Below are 20,188 nucleotides of genomic sequence, written 5' to 3'. Positions count from 1 at the left end.
GCGGTGCTGGCTCGAAGGGCTGAATGGCCTACTCCAGCACCTATTTTCTATGTTTCTATCACCTCCTTTCCTTAAAGCCACTTGTCTCATGCATCCAATTTTCTTTTTTTTTCCTTTATCAGCTGAGCACAAAATATAGGAGCAGGAACAATGTGCTAGAATTGTATGAAACGCTAGGCAAGCCAGAGCGTACAATGCAGTACAAGTCACCCCGTTGCCGGAAGGATATATAATGTGACAGGTGTTATAAGGACGTCATTTACAAAGTTATTGGCAGGAATAGAGAATTATGGTTGACATTCCTGACATTTCTTTGCAGAGATTTTTGATGTCTGCTTTGGCGTGGTGTGCAATTGGGCTGTGTGGGGCATTCGGCAGAGACCATGCCAAGCAGCTCACGTGCGATTATTCTGTGTCTCTGCCCTATCACACAAGTTATTTTAAACCTTTATCCAGACCTGGGTGGGTTCGACCACACATGGAATGCCGCGCACTGCTGTGATCTCCACATTACAAAACCGAAATAGAAAGCTCAAAAATATGTTCAGGGGGGGATTACAGCAGCTTTAGATTAACAAGAAGACAGGGCAGCATAGGGCACTTTTACCTAGAAAAGACTTAAGGGCCTGTCCCACTTACGCAATTTTTTTCGGCGACTGCCGGCACCCGTCATAGTCTCAGCAGGTCGATGAAAATTTTCAGCGTTGAAAATCCAGAAAACGGTACGACTCTTTGGGCGACTACTCTCGATCATACAAGCGTCCACCCCGCGACATGTCGACACGTGACCCCTGTATGGTCGTGAATAGACCCCCAAACAGTATAGTCGTGAGTAGTCGACCATAGAGTCGTACCTTTTTCTGGTCGCCGCTGGATTTTCAACATGTTGACATTTTCAGCGACCCGCTACGACTATGATGGATGCTGGCAGTCGCCGAAAAAAATCACGTAAGTGGGACAGGCCCTTTAGGGTGACTTGATGGGGATCTTTAACCTGTTCAGTGCCAACGTATACCCAGGTTATGGCCAATAGTGTAAAAAAAAGACTTGGCAGTGAACGGGTTGACTATTCAGACGGGTGATAAAGTATCTCGGGTTTTCTTTCCACAGAGCCGTGAACTAACATTTCTCCCACAGGCAGCAACACCAAGAACAGAGTCTTGTAAAGTAAAGACTTCCAGTATGTCAGTGCATTGGACAAAATTAATTCCCCATAAAGTACTCGAGAGCACATTCAAACAATGTCATTATCATTTCATACCTTTCATTCATTTGTTCTTTGTACCTTGTCATATCCCTAGTTTCCCTCTCCCCGGACTCTCAGTCGGAAGAAAGATCTTGACCTTCTTCATCTTCTTGCGTATGGCGTGCACAGCCTAAAGATGTTGGACAGCTTGTTCTATTTGATCTTATTTGATTGTGCACGCCGGGTTGATTGCATTCGTCGAAACAGGGCCGACCACGTGAAGGTTGCAATCTTCCCACCCCTGGTCTTGACCTGAAATGACACCTATTCCTTTTCGCCTGTCCCGCTGAGGTACTCCAGCATTTTGTGTCGATCTTTACTGTAATTATCATACGGCGTTTATCATGGCTTTTAACTTAATGACGGGAAGGTTATTGGCAAATATTTGCCATAGTCACTGTTGATTTTAGGCTGCTGAACACTGGATTATTCTCTCAATAAAATATCACCCAGGATTTGTGGAGATGCTCTTTGCGGGCGGATTGCATTGTCAGTGAATCTGAAACAAAAATAGTTAGGGATGCTGACCTGGAACATTGTCCGTCTATTTCTTTCCCCAGATGCTGCCTGACTAGCTGTGTTTCTCCAGCAGTTCTTTTGCTCTAGAGGGTTGGAGATGCTGGACAAGTCAAATGCAGCACCTGCTCTTTATCCCCTTTCTCTTCCACCAACCAAAGCTCTGAACACCATTTGTTGTTCAAACATGTAATGCACTTGTATTCCTAACAATTCAGTGCACTCAGTGGAATAGTTCAGTTTAGTTAATTAGTGTGACGTGTACCAAAGACAGGGAAAAGCTTTTGTTTGTGTGCTATCCAGTTAAAGGAAAGACTATACATGATTACAATCGAGCAATCCACAGTGTACAGATAAAGGGTATAACATTTATTGAAAAGATATAACACTGTGTCCGGGTAAAGATAGTCCAAAGGTCTCCATTGAGGTAGATGGGAGATCAGGACCGCACTCTAGCTGATGAGAGGACCATTCAGTTGCCTGATAACAGATAACAGAAAATGTTCCTAAATCTGCAGGCATGTGTTTTCAAACTTCTGTACCTCTTGCCTGATAGAAACATAGAAACATAGAAAATAGGTGCAGGAGTAGGCCATTCGGCCCTTCGAGCCTGCACCGCCATTCAATATGATCATGGCTGATCATCCAACTCAGTATCCTGTACCTGCCTTCTCTCCATGCCCCCTGATCCCTCTAGCCACAAGGGCCACATCTAACTCCCTCTTAAATATAGCCAATGAACTGGCCTCAACTACCTTCTGTGGCAGAGAGTTCCAGAGATTCACCACTCTCTGTGTGAAAAAAGTTTTCCTCATCTCGGTCCTAAAAGATTTCCCCCTTATCCTTAAACTGTGACCCCTTGTTCTGGACTTCCCCAACATCGGGAACAATCTTCCTGCATCTAGCCTGTCCAACCCCTTAAGAATTTTGTAAGTTTCTATAAGATCCCCCCTCAATCTTCTAAATTCTAGCGAGTACAAACCGAGTCTATCCAGTCTTTCTTCATATGAAAGTCCTGACATCCCAGGAATCAGTCTGGTGAACCTTCTCTGTACTCCCTCTATGGCAAGAATGTCTTTCCTCAGATTAGGAGACCAAAACTGTACGCAATACTCCAGGTGTGGTCTCACCAAGACCCTGTACAACTGCAGTAGAACCTCCCTGCTCCTATACTCAAATCCTTTTGCTATGAATGCTAACATACCATTCGCCTTCTTCACTGCCTGCTGCACCTGCATGCCTACTTTTAATGACTGGTGTACCATGACACCCAGGTCTCGTTGCATCTCCCCCTTTCCTAATCGGCCACCATTCAGATAATAGTCTACTTTCCTGTTTTTGCCACAAAAGTGGATAACCTCACATTTATCCACATTATACTGCATCTGCCATGCATTTGCCCACTCACCCAGCCTATCCAAGTCACCTTGCAGCCTCCTAGCATCCTCCTCACAGCTAACACTGCCCCCCAGCTTCGTGTCATCCGCAAACTTGGAGATGTTGCATTCAATTCCCTCATCCAAATCATTTATATCGTAAATAGCTGGGGTCCCAGAACTGAGCCTTGCGGTACCCCACTAGTCACTGCCTGCCATTGTGAAAAGGACCCGTTTACTCCTACTCTTTGCTTCCTGTCTGCCAGCCAGTTCTCTATCCACATCAATACTGAAACACCAATACCGTGTGCTTTAAGTTTGTATACTAATCTCTTATGTGGCACCTTGTCGAAAGCCTTCTGAAAGTCCAGATATAACACATCCACTGGTTCTCCCTTATCCACTCTACTAGTTACATCCTCGAAAAATTCTATAAGATTTGTCAGACATGATTTACCTTTCATAAATCCATGCTGACTTTGTCCAATGATTTCACCACTTTCCAAATGTGCTGCTATCCCATCTTTAATAACTGATTCTAGCAGTTTCCCCACTACCGATGTTAGACTAACTGGTCTGTAATTCCCCGTTTGAGAGGGGAGAAGAGGGAGATGAGAGAGGGGAGAAGAGGGAGGGACCAGGGTGAGACTGGTCCTTGATTATGCTGGCAGCCTTGCCAAAGCAGCATTGAGTGTAGATGGTGCCAATGGAAGGGAGATGGACACAAGGTGCTGGAGTAACTCAGCGGGTCAGGCAGCATCTCTGGAGGGAAAGGATGGGTGACATGTCGGCTCGGGACCCGAGGCCCCTGTTTGTGTGATGATCTGGGCTGAATCTGAACAGCGAGTGTGTGGGATATCTGACAGCAGCTGACCCCGACACTGTACAATGGAGCAGACATCAGGGATAGTGAATGAAAACCTGTTCAATTTTCCTGAACACAGGTTGATGACAAAAGCCACAAGACGGGAGACAGAAAAGGTTTCTCAACAAGGTCGTCCTAAGGCATAAAACCAATGAAAATCTGAAATAAAGAACAAAAACGTGTCTGCGGTGTTTCCGACATGTTCAGCTTTTATTACAGCCAATGAATTTCATTCGAGGAGAAGAACTTTAAAACTACTGTTGTGATCTAAGCAACATACCGGCCATTGTGTGCACACCAAGCTCAGAGAGACGACAACGTTGTCATCGGTTTTATTGATTAAATAATAACATTTTCACCAGACCCCAGGAAAGAAATATAGACACAAGGAACTGCAGATGCTGGAATCTTGAGTAGAACACAAAGTGCTGGAGGAATTCCGCAGGTCAGGCACCATCTCTGGGGGACATGGGTACTGAAATGTCCTGACATGAAATGTCTTCTATCCATGTCCTCCAGAGATGCTGCCTGACCCGCTGTGCTGCCCCAGTATATTGTGTTCCAGATGGAAAGATACTGTGCTCTGACACCACCATGGGGTTTTGTATATTTCCCTGCAGAGCCCGGGTGTGTTAAGGTGTGCCCCAGACTGAGCTGTCCACTGATTCCCTCCTCAATACTCCAGCCACCTCTCAGTCTAAACTCCTGCCTGATAATAGTCGGACTTGTTCAAAGTGAAAACACAGAGTGCTGGAATAGCTTTGCAGGTCTGAGATGCTTATCTAATATGTATCTAAGTGCTTGTGCATCGCGATACTTGTGCTGAACTGTACACAAAAATGAATTTCACCGTACCTTGGCACACCTGACAAATAAAACATAGAAACATAGAAAATAGGTGCAGGAGTAGGCCATTCGGCCCTTCGAGCCTGCACCGCCATTCAATATGATCATGGCTGATCATCCAAACTCAGTATCCTGTACCTGCCTTCTCTCCATACCCCATGAACCCTCTAGCCACAAGGGCCACATCTAACTCCCTCTTAAATATAGCCGATGAACTGTGGCCTCAACTACCTTCTGTGGCAGAGAGTTCCAGAGATTCACCACTCTCTGTGTGATCAACAGCTCTTTCCCTTCAGGGTGTCGGCCCGAAACGTTGTCTATTTCCTTCGCTCCATGCAAAGAGTTGAACAATCTCCACTATAGGAAATAGGTAACGTTTCGGGCCGAAACCCGGAAGGGTTTCGACCCGAAACGTTGCCTATTTCCTTCGCTCCATAGCTGCTGCTGCACCCGCTGAGTTTCTCCAGCACTTTTGTCTACCTTCAGTGTTGATCTTGTTTGGTTGTTCGCTGCCAGAGCTACACGTTTGTTCAAAGTGAGACTCAAAACATACCCTTCACTCCGGGTCCATGACTAACCATCCAAGAAAACAGAATTTGATTTTAACTCCTATGATAATTGTTGGACGCTTAAGGAGGTAAGATTCCAGCCAGATCTTTCGATGAGTGTAAAGGGATGAGTCTTAGTATTAAGGGTACCGACCTGAAACGCCATCTATCCATGTTCTCCAGAGACGCTGCCTCACCCACTGAACTACTCCAGCACTTTGCATCTTTGACGAGTATTAACACGTGGGTAACTTAAAATGGCGGAATATGACCTTTAGATTGTCCTGGCCTGCTTAATATGGTCATCCGAATCAAACAGCATGGAGACGGGACATTCGGCCCATCTACTCCATGCCGACCAAGATGCCTCATCTCCGTTAGTCCCATTTGCCACATATCCCACCCGACCTTTCCTATCCTAATTTTAGTTTAGTTTAGAGATACAGCGCAGAAACAGGCCCTTCGGCCCACCCAGTCTGCACCGACCGGCGATCCCCGCACATTCACACTATCCTGCACACACTAGGGACAATTTTGACATTTATATCAAGCCAATTAACCTACAAACCTGCACGTCTTTGGTGTGTGGGAGGAAACTGAAGTTCTCGATGAAAACCCACGCAGGTCACGGGGAGAACGTACAAACTCTGTACAGACAGCACCCGTAGCCAGGATTAAACCCGGGTCTCTGGCGCTGAAAGCACTGTAAGGCAGCAACTCTACCGCTGAGCCACTGTGCCGCCCCAATATGTAGAAAATATTAAGTATTTATGTCGAATATTTCCTGATTTGATCGGATAACATGCTTTTCACTGTCCCTTGGTGCATGTGACAATATTAAATCCAAACCCCTGTTTATAATACATACAATATTGTTCTTGTTAAACCAATTGCCAAAAACTAATCTAATTGCTCAGTTTCTATGAAACCTTTCCTACCCTAATATCTGGAAAATATATATTTTTAAATATTGAAAATACATCTTCATCTCACACCAGAGCAAGAGGGAAGCTTCTCTGACTTCACTCTCCATTGACCTTGGAGAAGGGTGGTTTCCCATTCAATGAAAGGAATTCTCGCTTCAGGTCTGAGTGTGTGTGAGTGTCTCCCGTTCTCTGATGGCACGGATCTGGACCGACAGCAGCCGCCCAGTACTTGCAGAAACATCTTGCGGAAGTGTCGGGAGGTCACATTATAAAGGAAGAGGTTGCTGGCGGAGCTGATGTAGTAGAGGGTGTTGGTGATGGGCTGCAGCATGAGGTAGGAGCGGTAGTAATGTTCTGTCCATTGGGTTTTGGACTGAACAGCTGTCATTAGTCGCCTCGCTTGGAATGGAAACCAACAAATGGCCAATGTCCCAACAATGCACCCTGTGGAAATAGGCAATATGTTATAATCGTACGTTTGCACAGTACAGGAGCAGGCCCTTCGGCCCACAATGTCTGTGCCGAGCATGCTGTTAATATAAACTCATTTCCTCATGCCTGCACATGATCCATTACATCGAGCGCCTGGGCCGACCAGACTCTGGACGTTGAATAATGGCGGGGCCGACGTGTGTGATGTCTGCAAAAATAATTTCACCATGCAGTTGCAGATGTGACAAATAAACCAGCACTGAACCATCCATTCCCTGCATGTCCGTGCACATGTCCACCAAAAGCCTCTTGAATGCCGCCATCGTATCTGCTTCCACCGCCATCCCTGGCAGCGACCATCCTCCGTGTAAAGAAACTTGCTCCGTACATCTCCTTTAAATGTTACCCCTTTCACTTTAAAAAGCAGTGCCCTCTAATCTTTGACATGTCCACTCTGGGGAGATGGGGTCTGATTGTCAACCCTATCTACGTCTCGCATCATTTTATATACTTCTATCAGATCTCCCCTCCACGGGTCAGGCAGCATCAGATTGAAGAAGGGTCTCGACGCCAAACGTCACCTATACCTTCTCTCCAGAGATGCTGCCTACCTGACCTACTGAGTTACTCCAGCATTTTTTGTCAATCTTTGGCATAAACCAGCATCTGCATGTAATGTGAATGATGGTTAGCATTGACTCGGTGGGCTGAAGGGCCTGTTTCCATGCTATATCTTTAAACTAAACTATGCAGCAGGACTCCATGGCTTCAGTATGTATTACCTACAATATGTGCAGGAAGGAACTGCAGATGCTGGTTTAAACAAAAGATAGACACAAAATGCTGGAGTAACTCAGCGGGACAGGCAGCATCTTTGGAGTGAAGGAATGGGTGACATAGAAACATAGAAACATAGAAAATAGGTGCAGGAGTAGGCCATTCGGCCCTTTGAGCCTGCACCGCCATTCAATATGATCATGGCTGATCATCCAACTCAGTATCCTGTACCTGCCTTCTCTCCATACCCCCTGATCCCTTTAGCCACAAGGGCCACATCTCACTCCCTCTTAAATATTAGCCAATGAACTGGCCTCAACTACCTTCTGTGGCAGAGAATTCCACAGATTCACCACTCTCTGTGTGAAAAATGTTTTTCTCATCTCGGTCCTAAAAGATTTCCCCCTTATCCTTAAACTGTGACCCCTTGTTCTGGACTTCCCCAACATCGGGAACAATCTTCCTGCATCTAGTCTGTCCAACCTCTTAAGAATTTTGTAAGTTTCTATAAGATCCTCCCTCAATCTTCTAAATTCTAGCGAGTACAAGCCGAGTCTATCCAGTCTTTCTTCATATGAAAGTCCTGACATCCCAGGAATCAGTCTGGTGAACCTTCTCTGTACTCCCTCTATGGCAAGAATGTCTTTTCTCAGATTAGGAGAACAAAACTGTACGCAATACTCCAGGTGAGGTCTCACCAAGACCCTGTAGAACTGCAGTAGAACCTCCCTGCTCCTATACTCAAATCCTTTTGGTATTACGTTTCGGATCGAGACCCTTCTTCAGACTAAATGGACTGCACTGACCAGTCTATGCTACTGCCAAATCTGTGGCCTCAACCACCAGACAGGGGCATCAAGGTGCATGGTGACAGCACCACCTGAAGGCTCCCCACCAAGTTGTACATTGTCCTGACTTGGGAAGATATTGCTGGTCCTTCCTCATCATTGGATCCAATTCACACTCCAAAGACGTACAGGTTTGTAGGTTGCAGGAAGGAACTGCAGATGCTGGTTTACACCAAACATAGACACAGAATGTTGGAGTAACTCAGCGGGACAGACAGCGTCTCTGGAGAGAAGGAATGGGTGACTTTTCAGGTCGAGACCCTTCTTCAGACTGAGAGTCAGGGGAGAGGGAGTCTGTTGAAATGGAAGGGTATAGTGTGAAAACGACAGATCAAAGCTGATGATGATAGGGAAATGTAGAATGGTTCATTGTTAGCTGAGGGGAAGGTGATGACAAGGCATACAATCAGTAAAGTTTAATCAGTACCGTAGAACTAGTCGTAGAACTAGGATGGAGAAGGGACAGAGGGAGTGGGAACAAGGATCAAAACACACGTGGCTGTGGTAGTGAGTCTGGGCTAATTGGCTTCTGTAAAAATTGTCCCTAGTGTGTAGGATAGTGCTAATGTTCGGGGTGATCGCTGGTCAGTGCAGACTCTGGGAGAGTCTAGGACTAGAGGCCACAGCCTCAGAATTAAAGGACTTTCTTTTCGGAAGGAGATGAGGAGACATTTCTTTAGTCAGAGGGCGGTGAATCTGTGGAATTCTTTGCCACAGGAAGGCTGTGGAGGGCAAGTCAATGAATATTTTAAGGCAGAGATAGATAGATTCTTGATTAGTACAGGTGTCAGAGGTTATGGGGAGAAGGCAGGAGAATGGGATTAGGAGGGAGAGATAGATCAGCCATGATTGAACGGCAGAGTAGACTTGATGGGCCGAATGGCCTAATTCTAGTGCTATCACTTTTGACATGACTTATGTGGGCCAAAGGGCCTGTATCTCCTCTGTATCTGTAAGGATTCATGTTCCCATTCCTCAAACACGCAGTGTTAATTCCTCTCCCACACTTACCCAGCATCACAACACTTTGCCGCCTCATCTCCTTGGACTTAGTGATGACCTTGCCCGCGGGGTTGGTCCTCTGGAAGACGATGGACACCCGGCCGTCTCCGAGGATGGTTTTGACCATCTGCCTGCAGGTGAAAGCCACCAACAGGAGCACCAGAAGATAGAGACAGAAAGAGACGTAGATGACCAGCTGGAAAAGGCCCCGTCTTCCAGAGACGTTGGTGCATATGTAGAGGGGGGAACGCGTCTCGCCTCGGGGCCTGAAGGGTTCCCACGCATCTTCCACACCAACGGCGAAAGCAACAGGCAACGCCGCGATGGTGGCCATGAGCCAAACCAAACCAATGACTCTCCTCGTCCTCGACGTGGCCATTAACACGGTCCGCATCGGGTGGCAGACGGCGACGTAGCGTTCAAGACTGAAGGTCAACACGTTGAAGATGGAGGCGTAACTACACACCTCCCACAGCAGGTAGAAGCCTTTGCAGCCAGCGTTCCCCGCTGGCCATGGGTGCGGGCTCCAGATGACGGTGTAGAGCTCACAAGGCAGCCCCACGGTGAGGATGAGGAGGTCCGAGCACGCCATGCTCGCCATGTGCTCCATCAGCCTCCTCCTGCCACTCGAAACCCAAACGACCCAGATGACCAGGAGGTTGGCGGCCGTCCCAGAGAGGAGGAGGGTCCCATACACCACGGACGTGGCGACCTTAGCCGCCGTGCTCATCTGGACCGTGTCCCGGGACACATTGGGTGGAGGTCCCCATTGTCCTTGCTCCGAGATGTTCATGGCTCGCGTCCCCCTGGAAGCAGGCACCTACCCCTGGTTTTAGACTGAGCCCAGAGCTCGGGGAAACCTCCTGGTTACTACGTGGGTGGAGTGCAAAGTCCCGTGGCCTGATCTTCACTGAGGCTTCTGGCTCTCGGTCACTTTGTGGTTGGACTCCATGTCTTCGTATCTCAGCACCTCGCTGTGGGGAGATAGAACTCTCCACCAGCCCCCACGCCTCCCCCTCCCTAGAGATCACCAGCCCCACCTCTCTTTCACCACCTCACCTCGACTCTGAAGAGCAGTCCTGACCAAACACGTTACCAGTCCACCCCCTTCCACGGATGCTGCCAGCCAGGCCTGCTGAGTTTCTCCAGCACTTGCTCAAGATCCCAGTATCTGCAGTTCCCCGAGTGTGAAGTCTCTCCAGAGATGCCGCCTGTCCCGCCGAGTTACTCCAGCATTCTGTGTCTATCTTCCATGTGTCTCAATTGATTTCTTCTGCTGCTTCCAGGATCTAAATCACTTGACACCAGTGTGTGTGTAGACCTCCACATCAGAGCATCACTGTGGTTCCTGGACCTCCCTCTCCCTCGCCCATCTCTCGCCTGCTGCACTCTCCCCCTCTCCCCCTCTCTTTTCCTCTCTCACTCTCACCCTCTCTCTCCCTCTCCCTCTCCCTCTCTTTTCCCCTCTCTCCTCTCTTTCTCCCTTTCTCCCCCCTCTCTCCCCCTCTTTTCCTCTCTCTCCCCCCCCCCCCTCTCTCCCTCTTTCTCCCCCTCTCTCTCGCCCTCTCTCCCTCGCTCTCAACCCAAGGCTACAAGACCCTGCACTGTGTGCGTGTGGGAGCCGCCCCGAGGGAGGAGTCACAGCCCAGCCTCAACGCCCGTAAACCTCGGCTCCAACTGCAGCAAATGTCAGATTTATTAACACTTTGACTTCTCAGTAAACTAGTGAACAGCCCATGCCCGGCCTAGCCAAGTTTATTGTGCAGGAAGGAACTGCAGAAGCTGGTTTAAACCGAAGATAAACACAAACAGCTGGAGTAACTCAACGGGACGGGCAGCATCCCTGGAGGATATGAATAGGTGTATAAATCTCGACCCGAACCGTCACCTGTTCCTTCCGGGTTTCGTCCCGAAACGTTGCCTATTTCCTTCAGGGTTTCGGCCTGAAACGTTGCCTATTTCCTTCGCTCCATAGATGCTGCTGCACACGCTGAGCTTCTCCAGCATTTTTGTGTACCTTCGATTTTCCAGCATCTGCAGTTCCTTCTTAAACACTGATTGGGGATGATCAGCCATGATCACATTGAATGGCGGTGCTGGCTCGAAGGGCCAAATGGCCTCCTCCTGCACCTATTGTCTATTGTCTCTGGTCAGCGTTGACTCCGTGGGTCAAAGGGCCCTTTCCATTCTCTATCTCTAAAGTCTAGAAGGTAAACAGCAATCGCTCTTTCCCATCTACGCATACAATAACCGGTTAAATGTTGTAAATTGAATATGACAGGGGATAGGAACCGCAGATGTCTGTTTACAAAACAAAAGTGCTGGAGTAACTCAGCGGGTTAGGCAGCATTTTTGGAGAAAAAGGATGGGTGACATTTCTAGTAGGAAACATAGAAACATAGAAAACAGGTGCAGGAGTAGGCCATTCGGCCCTTCGAGCCTGCACCGCCATTCAATATGATCATGGCTGATCATCCAACTCAGTATCCTGTACCTGCCTTCTCTCCATACCCCCTGATCCCTTTAGCCACAAGGGCCACATCTAACTCCCTCTTAAATACAGCCAATGAACTGGCCTCAACTACCTTCTGTGGCATAGAGAATTCCAGAGATTCACCACTCTCTGTGTGAAAAATATTTTTCTCATCTCGGTCCTAAAAGACTTCCCCCTTATCCTTAAACTGTGATTCCACCATCTCCCCAGGAGCGTGTTCCATGCACCCACCACTCACAGCGTAAAGTGGCGGCACAGCGGTAGAGTTGCTGCCTCACAGCGCCAGTGACCCCGGTTCGATCCTGACTACGGGTGCTGTCTGTACGGAGTTTGTACGTTCTCCCCGTGACCTGGCCGTTTTCTCCGGGTGCTCCGGTTTCCTCCAAAGACGTCCAGGTTAGTAGGTTAATCGGCTTCGGTTATTGTAAATTGTCCCTAGTGTGTGTAGGATAGTTCTAGTCTACGGGTGATCGCTGGTCGGCACGGATTTGGTGGGGTTAAGGGCCCATTGCCACACTGTATCTCTAAAGTTTAACAGTAAGGTAAACGGCCATCACTCTTTCCATTCTACACATATAACAACCAGTCAAATATTGTCATTGGGAATTGACGTAGGAATTTGTTTTTGCAGTTTTAATCTGATTCATTGCCGGTGAAATAACGTCTTCAGTTCATAATCTGTGGGTTTGCCTTGTAAAAGTTCCAGTGAAGCACACAGGCTGTTGCTACTGACACTGACAATAAATCATTGGGTTGGGCCCCTTTCAATTTGTCAGGACGTGCCTTGTCTTAGCTCAGTCTGAGGTGAAGAATCTACCGAGTCCATAACACTGCCAGAGTGATGCGCTGCCTCTGGTATTTTTTTAATTTACATTAACGTTTACGGTTTAAGACCTTAAAATTGTCATAAAAATAGCAATGAGGTGTGTTTGGTGTCACGTACCAAACAGGGCTCAAGCGAGCTGCAATTTCTCCAGCCCTAGATGCAGCCAGACATGAGGCACACAGTGCTGGACCTTTTAAGACCTTTTAGAGATACAGACCCTTCAGCTCATTGAGTCCACACCGACCAGCGATCACCCCGTACACTAGCACTATCCTACACACACCGACCAGCGACCACCCCGTACACTAGCTCTATCCTACACACACCGACCAGCGATCACCCCGTACACTAGCGCTATCCTACACATACTAGCGACAATTTTACCATTTTTACCAAGGCCAATTCACCTACAAACCTGTCAGGCTTTGGGGTGGGGGTGGGAGGAAACCGGTGCACCCGGAGAAAACCCACGCGATCACAGGGAGAACGTACAAACTCCGCACAGACAGCACGCGTGGTCAGGATCGAGCCTGGTCTCTGGCACTGTAAGGCAGCAACTCTACCGCTGCGCCACCCGTTCCGCCCAAGAACATGGATAGGTAAAGTGTCGGGTCGGGGTCCTTCTTCAGACGTGTACATCTTTATGAAGAATCTCTCAGACGGGAGTTCTGTGAGACCCTCTCTCACTGCTCCCCCTGTGTGATTTGTTACCTTCTGTTTTGCACTGTGTTGTCAATCCTGTTTTACTTTGGTTGACGTTGTTTTATTACCAACTCCAAACTCACCAAAACCAACTCGCAAAGCAGAGATGATGGGAAGGCCATGGATGAGAGGAACCTACTGTTTACGTTTTCCCTGAATCTCTTCCTCCCCGCGCTGGCCCTTCCTCCCAGCACTTCTCCTTATCCTGAGCCTGGGATCCCTCGTTGGGGACCCGGGAGGAGAAGAGTTCCGACCGCCGGCCCGCGGCCAACTTCTATCGCGGGCACGGCGTGGACTTACCATCAGGAGCGGGGTCCCTCGCCGGGGATCTATGAAGGGGAGCTTCGACCGCCGGCCTGCGGTCTACACCAACCTGAAGCCGCGGTCTCCGGTGGGGGAGGCACCGATTCAGGACTTACCTGGACTTTACCTGTTAGGCTGTTGGCCAAGCATCAAATACGTGTCTAGAAATCGGGTTTCATCACCCAAGTCACCAAACTACATGGCATTTCCCACAGATTTAGATGGAATATAATTGAGAAGGATGTCATAACTCGTCATTGCCGAAAGTTGCACATTAATTAATTAAACTAATTAGGAAATGAGATCGGGAAAGTAAGCGGCATCTAGTGGCCAATGCCCATATTACACGATGGGCAGCCTATTTCCGTGTTGCAGTCCATTTAAACTATATATCATTATACAGGTACACAACCTTTTATCCGAAAGCCTTGGGACCAGACTTTTCTCGGATTTCGGAATTTTTCGGATTTCGGAATGGAAGATTTTTAGCGTAGATTTTAACGTTTTTTAGATAAAACATTACAAGGGACCGGGTGGCTCAGTGGTAGAGTGCTCGGCTCGTGGCCGCAAGGTCGCGAGTTTGTGCCTCGATTCCGGCAGTTACTCGGTGAGGGAGGTAGCATGGGCGGCTTGGAAAGTCTGGAGCGGCTGCCTCATCCCCGTAGATCGGAGACCGGGGCACTCATAGCCCTCAGGCCACGCAGGTTGGAGCTCCGACCCCGGCGAACTAAATCACTGGCTCCGCGGCGCTCCAAATCCAGCGCCGCCCGCGGCCGGACGCTCGCAGCCCCAGCTCCGCGATGTTGGGAGTCGGCGGCCACAGCGCTCCAGAGCTTACCGCGCGGCGACCCGGTAAGGCATCGCCCGCTCCCCGCCTCTTGGACCAGGTAGGGGACTAAGAATTAAAGTTTCCCTCTTCCCCACCCCACCCCCTCACCACATAAAAGACCTCCAAACTAACTGACTAACATTTAAGCAATGATTTACAGATGTTTAAGTAGCTACAGTAGTACAGTAGTACCGACCTGGGTTGACCGTGGGTCGTTTCGGGTCAAGTTTGGCGACAAACGTGAGCTTTGGTGTGCAGACGACATCCTGGAAAAAATGTCCGGTTTTCGGAGCTTTTCGGTTTCCGGATTTCGGATAAACATAGAAACATAGTAACATAGAAATTAGGTGCAGGAGTAGGCCATTCGGCCCTTCGAGCCTGCACCGCCATTCAATATGATCATGGCTGATCATCCAACTCAGTATCCCATCCCTGCCTTCTCTCCATACCCTCTGATCCCCTTAGCCACAAGGGCCACATCTAACTCCCTCTTAAATATAGCCAATGAACTGGCCTCAACTACCTTCTGTGGCAGAGAATTCCATAGATTCACCACTCTCTGTGTGAAAAAAGTTCTTCTCATCTCGGTTTTAAAGGATTTCCCCCTTATCCTTAAGCTGTGACCCCTTGTCCTGGACTTCCCCAACATCGGGAGCAATCTTCCTGCATCTAGCCTGTCCAACCCCTTAAGAATTTTATAAGTTTCTATAAGATCCCCTCTCAATCTCCTAAATTCTAGAGAGTATAATAATAATAATAATAATAATAATGTCTTTATTTATATAGCACATTTTTAGTCAACTTGCATTGACCCCAAAGTGCTTCACACAATTACTTCCATACATATAAACCAAGTCTATCCAGTCTTTCTTCATAAGACAGTCCTGACATCCCAGGAATCAGTCTGGTGAACCTTCTCTGCACTCCCTCTAGGGCAATAATGTCCTTCCTCAGATTTGGAGACCAAAACTGTACGCAATACTCCAGGTGTGGTCTCACCAAGACCCTGTACAACTGCAGTAGAACCTCCCTGCTCCTATACTCAAATCCTTTTGCTATGAAAGCTAACATACCATTCGCTTTCTTCACTGCCTGCTGCACCTGCATGCCTAGTGTACCTTTAATGACTGGTGTACCATGACACCCAGGTCTCGCAGCATCTCCCCTTTTCCTAGTCGGCCACCATTTAGATAATAGTCTGCTTTCCTGTTTTTGCCACCAAAATGGATAACCTCACATTTATCCACATTATACTGCATCTGCCAAACATTTGCCCACTCACCCAGCCTATCCAAGTTACCTTGCAGTCTCCTAGCATCCTCCTCACAGCTAACACTGGCCCCCAGCTTAGTGTCATCCGTAAACTTGGAGATATTGCCTTCAATTCCCTCATCCAGATCATTAATATATATTGTAAATAGCTGAGGTCCCAGCACTGAGCCTTGCGGTACCCCACTAGTCACTGCCTGCCATTGTGAAAAGGACCCGTTTACTCCTACTCTTTGCTTCCTGTTTGCCAGCCAGTTCTATATCCACATCAATACTGAACCCACAATGCCTTGTGCTTTAAGTTTGTATACTAATCTCTTATGTGGGACCTTGTTGAAAGCCTTCTGGAAGTCCAGATACACCACATCCACTGGTTCTTCCCTATCCACGCTACTAGTTACATCCTCGAAAAATTCTATAAGATTCGTCAGACATGATTTACCTTTTGTAAATCCATGCTGATTTTGTCCAATGATTTCACCACTTTCCAAATGTGCTGCTATCCCATCTTTAATAACTGACTCTAGCAGTTTCCCCACTACAGACATGTTAGACTAACTGGTCTGTAATTCCCCGTTTTCTCTCTCCCTCCCTTCTTAAAAAGTGGGGTTACGTTTGCTACTCGCCAATCCTCAGGAACTACTCCAGAATCTAAAGAGTTTTGAAAGATTATTACTAATGCATCCACTATTTCTGGAGCTACTTCCTTAAGTACTCTGGGATGCAGCCTATCTGGCCCTGGGGATTTATCGGCCTTTAATCCATTCAATTTACCCAACACCACTTCCCGGCTAACCTGGATTTCACTCAATTCCTCCAACTCCTTTGACCCGCGGTCCCCTGCTATTTCCGGCAGATTATTTATGTCTTCCTTAGTGAAGACGGAACCAAAGTAGTTATTCAATTGGTCCGCCATATCCTTGTTCCCCATGATCAACTCACCTGTTTCTGACTGCAAGGGACCTACATTTGTTTTAACTAATCTCTTTCTTTTCACATATCTATAAAAACCTTTGCAGTCAGTTTTTATGTTCCCTGCCAGTTTTCTTTCATAATCTATTTTTCCTTTCCTAATTAAGCCCTTTGTCCTCCTCTGCTGGTCTCTGAAATTTTCCCAGTCCTCCGGTATGCTGCTTTTTCTGGCTAATTTGTACACATCATCCTTCGCTTTGATACTATCCCTGATTTCCCTTGTTATCCACGGATGTACTACCTTCCCTGATTTATTCTTTTGCCAAACTGGGATGAACAATTTTTGCAGTTCATCCATGCAGTCTTTAAATGTCTTCCATTGCATATCCACCGTCAACCCTTTTAGAATTAATTGCCAGTCAATCTTGGCCAATTCACGTCTCATACCCTCAAAGTTACCTTTCTTTAAGTTCAGAACCATTGTTTCTGAATTAACAATGTCACTCTCCATCCTAATGAAGAACTCAACCATATTATGGTCACTCTTGCCCAAGGGGGCACGTACAACAAGACTGCTAACTAACCCTTCCTCATTACTCAATACCCAGTCTAAAATAGCCTGCTCTCTCGTTGGTTCCTCTACATGTTGATTTAGATAACTATCCCGCATACATTCCAAGAAATCCTCTTCCTCAGCACCCCTGCCAATTTGATTCACCCAATCTATATGTAGATTGAAGTCACCCATTATAACGGTTTTGCCTTTGTCGCACGCATTTCTAATTTCCTGTTTGATACCATCTCGAACTTCACTACTACTGTTAGGTGGCCTGTACACAACACCCACCAGCGTTTTCTGCCTCTTAGTGTTTCGCAGCTCTACCCATACCGATTCCACATCCTCCAAACTAATGTCCTTCCTTTCCATTGCGTTAATCTCCTCTCTAATCAGCAACGCTACCCCACCTCCTTTTCCTTTCTCTCTATCCCTCCTGAATATTGAATATCCCTGGATGTTCAGCTCCCAGCCTTGGTCACCCTGGAGCCATGTCTCTGTGATCCCAACTATATCATAGTCATTAATAGCTATCTGCACATTCAACTCATCCACCTTATTACGAATGCTCCTTGCATTGAGACACAAAGCCTCCAGGCTTGTTTTTACAACACTCTTACCCCTTATACAATTATGTTGAAAAGTGGCCCTTTTTGATTTTTGCCCTGGTTTTGTCTGCCTGCCACTTTTACTTTTCACCTTGCTACCTATTGCTTCTACCCTCATTTTACACCCCTCTGTCTCTACGCTCACACATTTAAACCCTTTCCCTTTAACTCCATCCTCCACTATCCCATTCGACACCCCACCCCCCTTATTCAGTTTAAAGGTTGTGTACCTGTACATCATTAAAATGGAGAAGACTGGCCAAATTTTGTGCCTTCCACCACAGTGATGAATGCTGTGGTGGATGTTTGTTAAATTTTTATTGTGTTTTTGTGTGTTCTTTTTCATTGTACCGCTGCTGGCAAATCATTTTACTTGCACTTTATGTGCAAGTGACGAATAAAACCGATTATGATTGTGTTGTGATTGTGAACCGAAGCATCCCAGTCTCGGGTGCACTGTCCTCCTCCTCTTAGTCTCTTTGAACCATCCTGCTTTTCTCACGATCTACACTGATGTACAATCCGCAAGCGTCTCGTATCCTTCAAGCTTTCTGTAGCCGCACCAATCCCTTTCACAATAAATGTTTAAGAAAGAACCGCAGATGCTGGAAAAATGCTGGAGAAACTCAGCGGGTGAGGCACCAAGGGTCTCGACCAGAAACGTCACCTATTCCTTCGCTCCATAGATGCTGCCTCACCCGCTGAGTTTCTCCAGCATTTTTGTCTACCTTTCACAATAAACCTTACCCAACCCTCGGGCTTTGCTGGCTTTACCTTGCACTAAACGTTATTCCCTTATCATACATCTGTACACTGTGAATAACTCTATTGTTGTCACGTATTGTCTTTCCGCTGGCTGGTCAGCACGCAACAAAGGCTTGTCACTGTATCTCGGTACATGTGACAATAAACTAAAGTGAACTGAAATCAACTGATTGTCCATTTTTGAATGAATGAACGAATTAATACGTTTATTGGCCAAGTATTCACATACAAGGAATTTGCCTTGGCGCTCCGCCCGCAAGTGACAACATGACATACAGGAACTGCAGATGCTGGAAAATTGAAGGTAGACAAAAGTGCTGGAGAAACTCAGTGGGTGCGGCAGCATCTATGGTTCGAAGGAAATAGGCAACGTTTCGGGCCGAAACCCTTCTTCAGACTGATGTAGGGGGCGGGATTTTGAAGACGTGGATCTTCCGGAGGATGAAGTAGAGTTGGGGTCCGTTGCAGGTCTGGGTGAGTCAGGCCCGAAGTTTCGGGAGAGTCAAATTTTTTTGTTGAAGATGTGGATCTTTTAAAAAAAAAAAAACTAGTCCTCCCCCCCCTCCCCCCCCCCCCACATCAGTCTGAAGAAGGATTTTGGCCCGAAACGTTGCCTATTTCCATTGCTCCATAGATGCTGCTGCACCCGCTGAGTTTCTCCAGCATTTTTGTCTACCTGTCATACAGTGACAGTTAGGAATGACACATAAAACAATTTGGTCATTAGGTGCAGGAGTAGGCCATTCGGCCCTTCGAGCCTGCACCGCCATTCAATATGATCATGGCTGATCATCCAACTCAGTATCCCGTACCTGCCTTCTCTCCATACTCTCTGATCCCCTTAGCCACAAGGGCCACATCTAACTCCCTCTTAAATATAGCCAATGAACTGGCCTCGACTACCCTCTGTGGCAGGGAGTTCCAGAGATTCACCACTCTCTGTGTGAAAAAACTTCTCATCTCGGTTTTAAAGGATTTCCCCCTTATCCTTAAGCTGTGACCCCTTGTCCTGGACTTCCCCAACATCGGGAGCAATCTTCCTGCATCTAGCCTGTCCAACCCCTTAAGAACTGTGTAAGTTTCTATAAGATCCCCTCTCAATCTCCTAAATTCTAGAGAGTATAAACCAAGTCTATCCAGTCTTTCTTCATAAGACAGTCCTGACATCCCAGGAATCAGTCTGGTGAATTAGGTGTCAAATTACATTTCTTTTTATGCTTTATCTGATGGGATAAATTAAAGACTTGATTTTAAAAATCTCAAAATGTTGTATCATTGCCAGTGAGAGCCTCATCTATAGTAGAAGAGGGGAACCCCCCGTTCCTTGTTCCTTTTTCAATTGTCGGTACTCTCCATAGGACTTGAAGCTTCCAGTATCTGCAGTCTCTTGTGTAGGAGGGAACTGCAGATGCTGGTTTAAACCAACGTCTTTGGCTTTAAACCCAAGATAGACACAAGTAAAGATTATAGAGCAGAGGCTATAATCTTTGGACACAAGTAGCTGGAGTAACTCAGTGGGACACATGTAGCTGCGCAGCGGTC

At 47.2% G+C, this 20,188-nt stretch overlaps 1 protein-coding gene across 1 annotated transcript; it reads right to left on the bottom strand.

The window, feature by feature from the left end:
• Positions 1-6,073: 6,073 nt before the first annotated feature.
• LOC116981806 (G-protein coupled receptor 39-like) lies at positions 6,074-10,773 on the bottom strand. Its single transcript, XM_033034923.1, has 2 exons — positions 9,392-10,773; positions 6,074-6,767 (listed from the first exon to the last, which is right to left on the bottom strand). The coding sequence occupies exons 1-2, from the start codon at positions 10,173-10,175 to the stop codon at positions 6,382-6,384; spliced, it is 1,170 nt and encodes a 389-aa protein (XP_032890814.1). The 5' UTR covers positions 10,176-10,773; the 3' UTR covers positions 6,074-6,381.
• Between the last annotated feature and the right edge of the window lie 9,415 nt (positions 10,774-20,188).

Source organism: Amblyraja radiata, chromosome 16 (genome assembly GCF_010909765.2).
Source record: "Amblyraja radiata isolate CabotCenter1 chromosome 16, sAmbRad1.1.pri, whole genome shotgun sequence".
Classification (NCBI taxonomy): domain Eukaryota; kingdom Metazoa; phylum Chordata; class Chondrichthyes; order Rajiformes; family Rajidae; genus Amblyraja; species Amblyraja radiata.
This window is presented reverse-complemented; position numbering and strand designations above follow the sequence as displayed.